This window comes from Diabrotica undecimpunctata, chromosome 8 (genome assembly GCF_040954645.1).
Source record: "Diabrotica undecimpunctata isolate CICGRU chromosome 8, icDiaUnde3, whole genome shotgun sequence".
Classification (NCBI taxonomy): Eukaryota; Metazoa; Arthropoda; class Insecta; order Coleoptera; family Chrysomelidae; genus Diabrotica; species Diabrotica undecimpunctata.
The window spans coordinates 71760042-71775765 of NC_092810.1; the positions used below are offsets into that span (position 1 = coordinate 71760042).

General features: G+C 32.8%; 1 protein-coding gene and 1 pseudogene across 1 annotated transcript in view; both read right to left on the bottom strand.

Annotated features, from left to right (window-relative positions):
- The window catches only part of LOC140447684 (ATP-binding cassette subfamily C member 4-like), a 273353-nt gene that overhangs the window by 104537 nt on the left and 153092 nt on the right, over window positions 1-15724 (bottom strand). Inside the window, exon 4 of the mRNA XM_072540480.1 lies at window positions 2640-2847. Within this exon, the coding sequence (XP_072396581.1) occupies window positions 2640-2847 (208 nt within the window). The remainder of the gene's footprint in view (window positions 1-2639; window positions 2848-15724) is intronic.
- LOC140447685 (calcium uptake protein 3, mitochondrial pseudogene) lies at window positions 9108-10332 on the bottom strand (annotated as a pseudogene).

The following is a 15724-nucleotide window of genomic DNA, read 5'->3' on the forward strand; positions in this document are numbered from 1 at the left end:
TCTAAACCGACACCCAAAGCGACACTTGTAAACAACCATGTAGAGTCTCCAGATTATGATAAATTATACAAGATAAGACTGTTGATCACTAAAGAGAATAAAATAATATGTTCTACAATTCCAATTAAAGATTTTTTATTGATCGATAAGCAAATTGTTCCTTTCAAAGGAAGAAGCAGTCTCAAGTTTTTTGTTTTATCTGATACCTCTGGTTTGATGTATCAATTTGAAATTTATACTGTAAAAGAACTTTATCATTTAATATATATATATATATATATATATATATTGGTTCAGCTGGTAATGTGGTCCTCAGGTTATCAGAGATTATTCCGAAACAGCAGAATTATAAATTGTACTTTGACAATTGGTTTAACAGCATCAACTTTCAGCTAGAATTAGCAAAGAATGGTATACAGTGTTTAAGGACTCTAAGCAAAATAGACTGTGACTCTGTGAACTGATATCAGCCAAAAACAAGGGAGAGGTTTAGGAACAAAAAACGATGATCGATGGTGTTTCCCTGACTGTGGTGAAATGGTATGATGACAAAGGGATCCATGTGACCAAAAGAAGGGATAGAACCACATATCTAAGTAATATATTGATATTGATTGTCCATTATCCATTCTTTTATACAACAAGAGTATGGAGGGCGTTATTTGCTAAATTTGTTTATTGCCTTTTCTAGAATAACGATTAGGTCCAAGGAGTGGTACCACAAATACTTTTTTCACTGTGTTGACATTGTGGTTGTTCAAGCATGGCTTTTATATAGAACAAATTGCAATTCGTTAAAAACGCCAAAAAAAAACGAAAGACGAAAACTATTAACAACCTATTAATATATGATGGTGTATATGACGGTGATGAATAGATGGTGGAATACTTTAACCAGGCACTTAATATAGAGGAAGAAGAAGAAAACCCGGAAGACGAAAGAGATTAGGTAAGGGGAACAGACGAGAGGGAAAAGGAACCACCAACGATTCTTAAGTTAAAGATGCAGTTAAAAACTAGCCAGAAACAAATCACCCTGAATAGATAATCTCCCAGCTGAACTATATAAAGAAGGTGGCCATGATACCATAATGGTATTACAGCAGCTTATAAAACAAATATGGACACAGAAATCCCTCCCCAATGATTGGAATATTTTGCACCATACACAAAAAAGGAGATATCTTTTTTGTGTATGGTGTAAATGCAGCGTGTATTTGTGTAAATGCAGCGTATAAAATATTTTTCACAGTACTATGTCATCGTATGGCACCAAACGCAGAACGGATAGTAGGAAAATACCAGGCTGGTTTCAGAGGTGGTAAATCGACAATTCATCAGATTGCAACCCTGAAACAAATTTTGGAAAAAACACTGGAATATGGCATTGCTACTCATCACATATTTATAGACTACAAAGCAGCCTACGACTCTGTAAATAGAAGAGAAATGTTCAAAGCAATGAAAGAGCTAGGAGTACCAAATCAGTTGGAAAATGTAACAAAATTTCAAAATAGTTGAATGTAGAGTACGAATTCAGGGGGAACTGTCTGAACCTTTTAAAACAAAAAACGGGCTGCGCCAGGGAGACCCTCTCTCCTGTATACTGTTCAATCTGGCTCTGGCTACAAAAATGGGTTTATTAATAAACACCAACAAAACGAAGTATATGAAAATAAAGACGCAACCACAAATACTACGACCATTTGTTATAGAAACCGACGTCATCGAAGCAATGAACGAATTTGTATACCTGGGAGCGCTCCTTAACACTGAAAATAATACTACCGCAGAATTTGCACGGCCAACAGATGCTATTTTGGGCCCAATCTCTTTAAATTCACAATTATATCGAGAAATACAAAAATAAAACTCTACAAAACAATAATACGCCCAGTTCAAAGTCCTGGACTGTAACTAAAAATAATGATTACATGTTAGGATGCTTCGAAAGAAAAATCGAATTTATGGAACAGTGAATGACAATGGAGTGTGGAGAAGACGATACAACTTCGAACTTTATAGAATATACCAGGAACCTGATATCGTAAAACATATTAAGATAGGACGTCTGAGGTGGATAGGGCATGTAATGCAGATGGAACAAAATAATCCAGCTAGAAAAACGCTGATTGATAGACCCATTGGTCAGAGAAGAAGAGGAAGACCTAGAACAAGGTTCCTTGATAACATCGATGAAGACATGAGAAATATGGGAATACGTGCTTGGCGGAGAAAGGCGATGGATAGGGACGACTGGAGAGAAATTATTGAGGAGGCTAGGACCCACGTAGGGTTGTAAAATTCAATGCCAAAAATGTACAATATTTCTTTGTTTCTCTATAACTTTTCATTGTTTTAAGAATTTTCATACAGAAGAAACCTTTTACATGTTGAATTTTTAATATATTGTATAAAAAAAATTAGTCTAGAGGACTTTTTAAATTTATCACTAAAGCTATGTCAAAACAAGCAATAATTTTTAGTGTCCATAATTTTAGCAAAATTTATGAAAAAAGGAGTACATAAATAAAAATAAACTGAATCAAAATCTTTATCTCATGGTTTGTTAGCTTTAACAAATATTCTTAATTCATGAGAAAAAATGCAAAAAAATAAATGTATGATAAATAACTTACTTTTCGATACAGTAAGGAACCCACTGCAATTCTCACTCTCATGCCCACTCGTTGAGTATTTAAAAATGTATTATGAAGAAGGATAACATTTAAAAACGCCATAATAACAACTCCAGATGCCAAGAGCCACCCTACTTCATTAGGCTTTATTCCATGTTTTTTGTCGAAAAAATTAATATATTCTGCGAGTACTATGGGTTGTAACATCCTGTAAATAAAATAATAATATGTGAATGATTTAATGATTAAAAAAAAATAAATTTACATAAAAAATACATAAAAAATTACAAAAGCTAATCTTAAAAACTATGAGACTACAAGCCCATGGTACATTTTTAATGGGTCATTTGACCCAGAATGAATCACATATAAAACAATACTACAATATGTAATGTGAGTCACAGGTAAGAAAAACTTACCATTCACGGGGTTTTTTTTGGGAAAGGGAAAATTTTTTATTATCGGAACATTTTTTCTCCACTTTGGGTAATTTGACATAGTACGGCATTCATACACAAAGTTTCGAATCGGTATATACATAGATTAATTCTTTTGCAACGCCGTACATTTTGGTTGGGACAGGGGTGAGAAATCTAAGCGGCAACCCTTAATTGCTTTGTGTACTGATAAGAATTGGCGGTATCGTTTCTAAAGTTGTTATTACATACTGTAGTATTAATTTATATGTGATTCATGCTGGGTCAAATGACCCATTAAAAACGTCCAATGGGCTTGTAGTATATACAGAAGAATACCAGTAATAACGCCAGTATACAGATTATAGTCCAGTGCAGTACCAAACCTACGAAGTAGAAACATATACTGAGTGACAAAAAAGGTAAGCACCTATATATTATGTTTATTAGAATTAATTAATTTTTACATACCTATAGACTTATCTTGCTATGAAAGACAAGTGACAAAATTTGCAGGTATATCTGTTAAAATTGTTTGTGGTGGCTGCGTGAATTGTTTGGTGGTAAAGAAGAATGCAGTTATGGAGAATTTACGGTGTAAGTTAAATTTTAAAGTTTATGTAGCTGATTGAGAAGCTTTTTTTATTGCTCAAAATGCCTAGAGTGCGTAGAATTCGACAGGTATCATAACTAAGTGACTTTAAGCAGGGTCGAATGTTGAGTTGCATGAAGCCGGTCTGTCGATAAAAGAAGTTTCTAGGAGGAACAACAGATCCTTGGGTAGTATACTGCAGTGTAAATGACCGTGGACTCAGCAAGGCTAAGGACACCAAGCCACGGACTCTGGACATCACAGAGGGACAAAACAGCGACAAGATCGCCGATTAAGACTTCTGGTACTAAGAAACAGATTCATTCGTACTCCAACCATCGCAAATCAGTGGTTTGAAGGGCATGGAAGGATGGTTGATATGCGTACGGTATATCGCCGAATACAACAGATTCACCTTTTTTCTATCCACCACATTGAGTGCTACCTCTCCAAGCTAAACATCGACGTAGCCGTTACTCTGGTGTAAAGAAAAAAGTCCAAGGAACCTGAAATAGAATCAGGTGATCGTTAGTGACGAATCCCTCTTCTGTCTAGCGATGCACGATTGTTAAGCAAGAGTGAGAATGCAACGTGGTGAAAGACGTGATAGCATGTCATCACTAATTTTTATCAGAGACAATATGACAGCCTGATGTAATATTGAGGAAGTAGTTAAGCCTTATCTCAATAGATAAACACTATCCAAAACCCGATTTTCAGCAAGACAATACCATATCACATGTTGAATCACCAATGAACCAAAGAATCCTTAGCCTTCGTGGATCAACATCACGCCAACTTATTTACCTTGGTCACCACGATCGCCTGATCTATCTCAAATTGAACATGCCTGATGATGGAAAATTTGCCGTAATGTCCACTAACTGTTTGGGAACAGTTTATTTATTTATTTTCCTCAGAGGGTATATTACCAAATATTTTCAGACCATGGAACTATTAAAATATATTCCTTCCATATAACTTAGCAGGCCTCAAGGCGTTGATTTAATATGTGTTTGGATTTATTACGTTGTACTTAAGAGGAGAATAAACAGTAATCGATTGATATAGCGCATTTAATAACAAGAGAATATCTTACACAACTATAATAAAATAAAATGAGTTTGTTTTAACAAAATTGTTCAATTTTTACCCGGTTTTGAATATCGCGCGAAATATAACACTGTTCACTGCATTTTGGAGACAGAGCGTCACACACACTTGGCTTAGCGACTTGAGACCAACTGCCATATGCGAATAATTTTTTGACTTGACACAATTTACGCACGATTTTGTCTAAGGGTCCGACATGGCGGCGACAATCGACAATGTGTTTATGAAACAACATACTTATAAGGCACTTTGATGAATATTTTTGTACACAAGAGGTAGAGTCTGCCCCATAATATTTAAACCAATATTTATGAAAACGAAAAATAAACTAAAATGAATTTACATTTTTGTTTTTACATCTGGGACATAATAGGTTACAAGATCTTGAATTTGCAACACTCTTAACAGACTTTAGCAGCAGTGGCCTTCCCAATAGGATATCGACCACCTCATCAGAACCATGTCTAGGCGTGTCAATAAGTCTATAAGAAATCGTGAATTACGTTGAAAATTTAATAATTTTTCTAGGAAGGACACTGAACATGTATACCAAAAATTATTAAAATTGAATACATATATGTAGGTGTTTACCTTTTTTTATCACTCAATATACACGAAAAAACTAAGGCCAAGCAGAATTCAAAGTCCAATAATCCACCCTAAACATATTTTCACATTAAACAACACCGCATAATAAACGTACAGAAAAAGGGCGAACTCATGTTTTTGAGGGACCTAAACAAACATTATTAACAATGTGTCAATGTTACAAGTTTAGAAAGAACTGGAACATATGAGAATAAATCCAGTGTTTAGGAAAACATTTGCAAAAAGAGGAAGTCGTTCAAAATAACAAAAGGCTTATTTATAGTAGTTCACTGAGTTTGGTAAAATTCGTCAAATATAAATTTTACGTATTGTAGTTAACATGTATACTATATTATGCAATTTATTTTAATATAGTTATATAGTTTTACTGTTGTTATTTGTTATCTGTTTAATAATAATTTCCTCAGCTGAATGACTGTACTGTGAGCGTAAGTTACTGTTTCGCACTTATTTTATAAATGTAGATTTACCTAAACCGATCTCTAGAGAAATTTATGAGAAAATGTAGAAGTATGAGAATACGACAGTGATCATTTCGAGAAAAGAAAAAATTCATCAGTTCTCCAACCAAAAAAGAGGAAGGAAAAAGAGGTACCTATAAAGAAATGAAGGATATGATTGCACTTCTTAGTCAGGGTAAAGATGAGGCAAATGATTCCTTCAAACCAAAGACCCAAAAGTAATCTAAAGAATTCTAAAGTAATCTAAAAAAGTAAAAAAGGAGGAAATCAAAATAAATTTATGAAATAAAATAAAGAGAAAGAGGACTAGCACCTCAGACCAACGGAAGATATAGAAGACAGATAAATGCGATTAAATAATCCAATACTGAATACCGCCTAATCTGTGGTACCAATAACAAACAAGACATAATAATTGAATCGATAAGAATAGCTGTAAGGTAATAGAAGAGCTAAATAAGGTTAGAATGAATCAAATGAATATTAATAATATTTACAGCAAAAAGTTATATGATCAAAAAAAGAAGTAAAAAAAAATTGCAGACAAAAAAATGATCAACAAGTGAAGGGTGTTAAGGAAAATTTTGTAAATAAACATAGTGGAAACTTCTAGTATAGTATATAGTTCTAGGTTAAAAATGAAATATGTTGAATTCTAAAGAAAAATTATACAGCTGGTTAAATGCAAATTAAAAGAGACAGAAGTGTAACGTAATGATAGAGGGGCATATGTCTAATAGTTTTGCTATCGGTAGAGATTTGAGATGGAGACTAATTATCCATAATATTATTCAATCACATCTTGGAAGAAAATTTAAGAGAAAATAAAATTCACAAAGAGGGCTCAATCTACCATCAAAAACAACATCAATTTATTGGATATACTTAGAGAACCGTCACTGGACGGTACCTAACTCACGTTAATTTACTTACAGACTATTTACTTATTACTCTGTATAGAGTAGATTGTAAACATGCAATGTAAGAATAAAAAAAATATATTGGATACGTGAATGATTTGGCTCTAATAACCTAAAGAAAGGCAGAACTTCAAAACATATTTATAAGAATAGTGAAGTACCAAAGAATATGGACTAGAGATAAATAATGGAAAAACAAAATTTATGGAAATAAAAGGTAAGGAACAGCATATTGACGTTTATGATAAGTACTCAAAGGAGTACATATTTGATACTGATGATCATTTTAACTAGCTCGGACTAACGTTATTAGATAAAATGAAGAAAGCCTAGAAAAATAAAGGAAGCCAAAGTGCAGGAAGCCTAGCCAGATTATAAAGTCAAAATAATATTATGAGAAATCTAAAAATACGAATATATGTATACCATAGTAATTCGACCGACGCGACGGTTCTCTATACATGTGAATATATAGATTCGTAATAAAGATGCCAGATGAGATTGGAGAGAAGAAAACGTAAAATAATTTTTGGACAAAAAGGAGAGAATAACTGGTGAACTCAAGTGGAACTGGGCGCGCCATGTGGCCAGAACGAATGACGGGCGGTGGACCCAAAAAATTACAGTGGAGACCATAAGCTGACAGAAGCAGAGGTAGACCACTTACACGATGGAAAGATGACGTCAAAATAATCGCTGGACATTGGTTGCAAGAAGCTCAATACCGGCAGAGCTGTAAGAAATTAGGGGAGGTCTATGTTCAACTTTAGACGCATAAGATTGAATGATGATGATGATGATAGTATAATTTTTATTCCCGTTGTTTTTGCTGTTGTTAATTCTATAAGTTTTGTTCTGAATAAGTTGTCTGTGACAAGGAATCAATCATCAGCAAACTTTAAATCTTGCTTATTGAATACATTTTACTGTCTATTTCTCCTTCTTGCTTGAGTACGTTTCATTATCCAGTCTACAACTACTATAAACAGTGTTGGTGAAAACACAATCTGGTCACGTCTTTTGCTTTCTACTAATCTTAAAATAATTGTGCCATTCTTTTGAATTTAGCGGTCAACATTCATCTACATATGCATGTTTTATTGCTACCCAATATAATTTATCATACAAAAAGATTTATAAGATCCTTAGTATAAAAAATTCTGAATTAGTTTTTATAAACTACAAAAAGATGATTGCTATCTTCTTCTTCTTCCTATGCCGTCCCCATTAACGGAGGTTGGCGACCACATTTTTAAAAGCTTCTCTGTCTTTTGCAACGTGGAAAAATTCGTCTACAGTCATGTTTGTCCAGTCTCGAATATTTCGCAGCCATGACCTCCTCTTTCTACCTATTCCCTTTTTGCCATCGACTCTACCCTACATGATGACCTGCAGAAGGCTATATTTATTATTAAATAATTGATGGATTCGACCGTTACTTGATGGAAATTTATTTTATGTATCAATAAAACACTGAAAACTTTGTTTTCAAACTTCCACAAAATTTATTTTAGATTCTTATCACTACAGCTGTTTCGGCTGATTGCCTTTCTCAAGTGATCTGTTTTTGGTATGGGTTTACACTTTATAGTCTCTAATGAAATAGGTTGAGGAGGGGAGAACTGTTTGTCTCAAGCTGGTCATTCAGAATTATATCTGTGTTTTTTAATTTGTTGATTTTCATAGATTCTAACAAAGATAGCTTAAGGCCTTTATTTTGAATGTGGAGAATTTTAAATTCGTCATTAAAAGAATGATTATGATCTAGAAGGTGAAGTGCGTATGTAGACTCTGTTTTTCTATTATTGAATTCAATAATTCTGAATGACCAGCTTGAGACAAACAGTTCTCCCCTCCTCAACCTATTTCATTAGAGACTATAAAGTGTAAACCCATACCAAAAACAGATCACTTGAGAAAGGCAATCAGCCGAAACAGCTGTAGTGATAAGAATCTAAAATAAATTTTGTGGTTTGAAAACAAAGTTTTCAGTGTTTTATTGATACATATTTATTATTTCTTAGTATGTGTCCAAGGTATGCAGTCTTGCGTACTTTTATCTATGATTGCTATAATCTACAAAATATTTTGACAATCTTTCTTGAATATTTATTTTAGCCATTCTTTTTTAATTACTCAATATCGGATTGTGTCTTCTTCCGGGCCAAATTTTTGTATATGATTATTTTGTATCGTTCTTTTACTTCTGTTATTGTTATTTATTTATATACCTCCCAATGTACAATATTTTCCTTGAGTTTTAAAAATAATTGTTAAATGTTTCAAAACCAAAGAACAAGATAAAATTTTAAACCATAAAGTTAGGGTAAAAATATAAATAAAAAGTTCATCTGGTTTACATATCAAAATTTTTCATACTTTTATGTTTATTAATATACATTATCACTAATAAGACAAATCTTATCTATAACTCAAAATGATTTCATTTTTTCTCTAAAACACTTTTTAAATCTTTTCCACGGTGCAAACCTAACTTGGGACTTAAACCTTATACGCCTTCTATTATGCATTAATGATTTAATTATATTGAAATTAAGTTCATCACTTTTTCCGTTAAACACAGTGTATACTGTATTGACAAAATGTTCACTGACTTCAGCTCCAGTAAAAATTTTCACAGCTCTACGGAATTCGTCTTTACTGATGTTTTGATTGATTTGTTTAACTAAATTGACAACCACAGCAAAGTCGTCGATGTTATTTAAAAATCGGCAAAAAATGCAAAATTCCTCAAAAGTAATACCCTCTTTTATCTTTGTCGTACCTTTTACTCTGTCTAAGAATAGCTTAAATTTATCTGAGTTTATATTATAGGAATATCTAAGTAAAAGTTTAGCAAAATCTATTTCAGAGATTGTAGTATTCCCTTTCGAAAACTCATGAAATTCTGCTTCAAGAACTTCTGTTTGCAGATTAAACAAGAAGTTTTTAAAATCTGTAAAATAAAGTTGTCTATCACCTCTGGCCCCAAATAAACAAATCTTAAGTGTAGTATTAATATTAGTATTCCGCAATCTTTTATCCAAAAACATATTTTTAGATTGCTTCTGTTTCCAAGATTTCTCAAAAATTCTTTCAATTACCAAAAATTCATCATTAGTTATTGTACGACTACCATCTATATCAAACATACTAAATGCAACATCAACTTCAGATTGACGTTTTAAAAGAATTGATAAAAGAAAAAGGTATTCAGTATATGTAATAATTCCTCTTTCCTTTAAATTTCGGAACAAATTTTTTGAACTATCACATACCTTCGGAGTGGCAAATTGGATTTCTTCCAGATCTTTTTGGTCAATTTTTTTGATGCTAACCCTCTCATATGGCTCCGCTACCAATAAAGACTCAAGAAAATCTTTCGGAGTCATTAACATCCTTCCATCATATTCTACTGAAGCGAATTTTAAAAATCTTTTTTCTCTATAAGTCAGCTTTATATTTTTCTTTGATTTCGAAAAATTAATCATAAATGATGTTGGCAAAGTAATGATAAATGATAATAAGAGTTTCTTGTTATAGACATTTTTTAAATTGAGCATATTATTCATTATACGTTATGATGACACTATATTTAAAAAATGTCAAATTTTTATTCTGTATTCTGTCAACTATCTGACACTACTAGAACAGACAAGCATTGCAGTGCCATTAAAAAACAAAGGAACAACTAACAAAATAAGTCAACGCGCATGTTCTTGCATCTCTCTCGCACACCTGTGACGTAAGCCCGAGACAACTTTAATGATGCCAAGTTAAATGCTCTATCTGTTGCTATCCTGTGTGTTTCAAAACGTAGTGAATGATATTTTTATTTATTCATTGATGTAGTAAAGACTTTGTATATTATATTGTTATATAAATTTTGCGGTGAAAACATTCAGTTTACTGTGTTAATGTCACCTAATTTATTTATCGTGCGCAACTTCCTCTCGACTACCTGTAGCTACTTTATAAAGAAGACTAATTATTTGGTTGCCATATTGTATTGTGCAGTGATGGATTGTTTAAACAATTATAATAAAAAAGTAAAACTTTTTCGAAGTGTCGTTTTTTGTGTTTCCTAGAGACAAACAAATGCGTAAAGTATGGAACTTCAAGTGTTGTCAGCGAGACAAATTTATTGTAGAAACCGCGAGAATATGATCAAAACATTTTACAGAAGCTGACTATTATTGTTTAAAAGAAAAACTATTGAAATTGCCTGACAAACAATGGAATATTACTACTAATAGTTTAATTAATTATGAAATTGTCACTGAAGAGATCTTTTCCTCGCTAAACCTTCCTAGTGGTGATACAGAAATTAACCCTGAAGATTTAATTGACAGTAATCAAGATTTTATTAATTCGAATATAAAAGACCTTTAATGGGATGGATTGGAAAATTTAGCCGGTTTCATTGCATTTAAGTTACAAAAAAAAAAGAAATACTTGGATATATTCCGGACGCTAACGATAAATCGTTTACTTGGGTAAACCACGTTACTGAGGGTGGTTTACTCAAACCAACACTGGAATTTGTAACTAAATGTAATGAACTGGAACATATTTTTCGTAGTTATAATGGCGACACATTAAAACTAACAAAAAATTATTTAAAAAACTTAATAGAAGCTGCAAAATATGTACATGATAGCGAAGATGTAAAATTACTTGTTTTATATGTAAAATGTATTTTAAAATATGAATTCTAAATAAAAATATTAGACAATTACAATATCCGCAAGAGAAAAATCACAAAGATTGTAAAATAAATATCTAAATGATATTCATAAAGTCTCAAGTATGACCCGCTTTTCCTTTATGGTTCAAATTCTTTACATTTTACCGGCCTTTTATATTTAATTTATGTATTGTAGCAATATTTATTTTGTTTGTAATACACACAATGAAATCGTAGATTCATATATTTCTTTAATTAATTTTACAAATTACTTATTAATTTTCAAACCATGATTTCACAGAAAGTAACTAGTTATGACTTCTTAGTGCAAGATATAGCATCGAGGTATACTTACCGTTAACAGTTTAAGTTTCGAAGTTGTCCATTACAGTAATGGAACAACGTTGCCATATTATGATGCATCGTTAAAATAAGATACACACAAGTCCCCTGGCTTTGTCCCGCTATGACGTCATGCGCAAAGTCGATTAAAATTAGAACGGCAAGTGAGCATATTGTTACGATAATTATCCTGGCCTAAAATAACCGTAAATATTATGACTAATGCTGTTCTGTTTTAGAGTTTACGAGAGTATTCGATTAGCCGGCAGAAATTTACCTGAAGGGACCTTCCAGAAACGGTCGAGCCGATGTAAAAATACCCGTTTGCCTTACCGTTATAATTTCGCCGCTAATCGAGAAGGCTGTTCGATGATTCTAGCGTAAAGGCAATGGCATATATAAAGGACATTTTATTTGGAAGGAACAGTTAATTCTGAACCCGCGCTCGCGAATTTGTTACGTACGGATATATATAAATTATTGTCAGATAAGTTAATATAAATAAAGAAATAAATTAAATCCGTAAGTGTTATAAATATTGAACCTTTTAATAAATTCACAACAATACCTTGTTTGATATAGTATCATGAATATTAGTTATTTCTTCCCGGTATCTTTCCTTTCTCTTTCCAATTTAGTTCATTGAAAAGTTACATTCGGGTTGCATTTTCGAGAGGACGCAATTCTATTTTTTTGATGGCTTAGGGAAGTAAGAAAAAGCTTAAGTTCAAGTTCAATCCTGGAAAAAGGAGTGCAAAGGGTTTTCACGTTGTGAAACTAGCATTCTTACAGAAAATTTAATCATGACATTATTTATAGAAACTTAAATTGTCTACAACTTTATTTTTATTACTTGTAATCGTAAAATATAAAAAAGTTATAAACAAAAATAACTAAAAATTTTTGAACAAATTTTTTTTAAGCATTATAACTTTTTTTCTGGTAATTTGACAATAAAAGACATCAGAGCAATATTATAGAGGGTTTTTCAAAGAACAACTATCACTAAAAATTTCATTAATTTCTCTGGGTTTTACAGCCCTCCAAAGTTGATCGGATTCTTGACTATTCTAAGAATACGATAAAAACGAACCGTTAGGCTTAGTTTTCTATTATATATTTCTTTACTCAAATAATTTAGCATTTTGTTAACATTCCTATATTATTATTAGTTTATTATCGACCTTTTTCCCGACCACCCATGAGGTAGAGTCTTTAGGGAGCACTTTAGTGATATCCCCATTAGGCCTAATTTACGGAAAATTTCCGGGCGAATATAATATTGACCATTATTATATATTTAAAAAGTTATTTTCCAACTATTTTTTTTTTCATTTACTTTAATGGTCCACGCTGCGGTTCTAATTCAGTATCAAAGGTGAATATTTGTGGAAGAACGGGAGATAGATTGCTGTAACTGCAGGTCTGACCAGGACAATAATTGACCACACTGCAGAGCATTTGAAGCCTGCTTTTCGGTAACCACACATACTTCAAAAGTTTCCCTTGCATCTGTAGAAACTTAATTTCAGAAGTTCGGAGGGTGCTGGAGTTTTGAAAGTTATGATTCGTATCCAAATGTTTCTATGCTTTTTCCAGCCTCATTCTTCAGGATCGCACTGTTTCTTTTTCTTCTTCTCGTAGCACTACAACCCGAGGTGGGTTTTGGCTGACTACGCAACGGTCGTCCATAATAGTTGGGTCAGTGGGTAGACCCATTGTTCTTAGATCTGACCATATATTGTCTCTCCATCGCATTCGTGGACGTCCTAAGGGCCTTCTTCCTGTGGGGGCTTCCTCCCATATTAACTTGGCAAGACGGTTATTAGGGAGTCTATGGACATGGCCAGCCTCTTAGACGTTGGGATTTAATCTCTTGCACTATATCGCTCGCTCTATACATCTGCTTGACCTCAGCATTTGTTGTCATTCGGTATTGGTTGCTGTTAATGTCGTGATAAGGCCCAAAGATTCTTCTGAGGATTTTGCTCTCAAAACAAAACAAGTTTTCTTTCAGTTTCTTTGGTCAAGGTTCTGTACATACATCTGTGTGCTGCCTGAATTCTTCCTTTAATCTCTTTTGCGATATCGTTATCTGCAGTAATTGTTGCTCCGAGATATTTAAAACTGTCCGCTCTTTCAAAGTTATATGGGTCTTGTTTCAGGCCACTGCTTATTTCGAAAGATTCTGAGAGTTTGTTACCTATCCGTACTCTGGATCTACAGGTCTTCACACATAACTTAACAAGCTGGATAAGTTTTTTTGGAACTGAAAGTTCTGCCATTGCATTCCACATCGGATCCCTTTTAATGCTGTCGTACGCTTGCCGGAAATCTATGAAGAGATTATGGATAGTTCTATTGAATTCCCATCCTTTTTCAAGCAGCTGTCTTAGAGTAAAGATCTGATCTATGGTTGATCTATATTTTCTGAAGCCGGATTAGTATCCCTTTTTATGGATGGGGATTATTACATTTTCGTGCCATTTTGTTGGTATTTTCTCTTCGTTACATGTAAGTGTTATTAGTTTGTGTATTTGTCCATGTAAAGTTTCTCCTCCGTACTTAAGGAATTCAGCCAGTATATTGTCAGAACCTGGAGCTTTTCCGTTCTTCAATTTGTTAATTGCTTGCAATGTTTCATCTATTTTGGGGTCCTCTACCGATAGGTCCACCCCAAAATATATATTTTCTCCATGTTCTTCCTCTTGATGTATTTTTAGTAAAGACTTGAAATATTTTTGCCATGTTTGGAGCAGTTTTTTTTTCATTTATTATTAATTCATCATTATTCCTTTCCATTTCTTCATATTTCTGTTGTTGGTACCTCCATTTTTTCTTTCTAATTAATTTTCTTGTTTCTCGGCATGAAGTTGCATAGTTTTCTTTTTTTCGCACTGTTTCCTGGTGATAAACTCTAAGTCTGTGGAAACAAGCTGCACCTTGTGTTGGCGGAAACGATGATAAATTTAATGTATTTTTGGTCACTGTCTTGGCGAATCGTTATCTCTCATGCTGTCCGAGGATCAGTCTTTATGTGCACCATATAAAGAGACGAAAAAACGTTCACTAACGACAGTGAGCAAAATAGTCTTTCACCTCAGACTAATATCGATCAACAAAACCTATATGTCGCTTCCTAAACGCTCATATATATCACAATACAGAAAACTACAGAGTATACACATCTGTGCTTAAAGCGCATCTCAAAAGAGAAAAGAAAACAAAAACGAAACCGCAATAAATGTTCTGATACCGCAAAACATAAAACATCACACAATAAAACATCTGCTACAATATCTGACCACACAAAGATTAAAAGGCAGGAAAATCATTAAAACAGTACAATCCTTCAAAGTCAACAAAATTGGTAACAACAGACAAAAATGATATTATTAAACGACAACATATCTCGCACCCATAAACAAAATACGACGATATAAACTAAATTATTGCATCTAAGATAAGCTATAGTTGATAATTTTCTGAAGGAATACTAAAAAAGAAGACAAAATATAAATCACAAAAAATGTAAAGTACTTCACAAAAGAAAAGTAAAGCACAACAAATCGAACAATTTCTTCTTGATTTCATACAACAATTTCATACTTCAATTATTTAATTCAATTCCAATAACGTAATAATTATTAACACAATAGATCTTACAAAAAAAGCTCAACTAAAATTGGTCTCAATCGGTTTCTTAATTCAAGAGAAAAGATCTAAACAAGATATTAAACAAAATTCAGAAAAGGTTTCATAGAATTCACAAAATACATAAAAAAGAAAGTGTAACGAATTATACTTAACATTTAAAGACAAGACAAAAAGTCAAAAGGAAGAAAACTTTCATAATACACGAAAAAATATGCTAACTACTAAATGTCAAACTATTATTATTATCTTTACAACGTTACATATAAAAATAAACAACTAAACATAAAA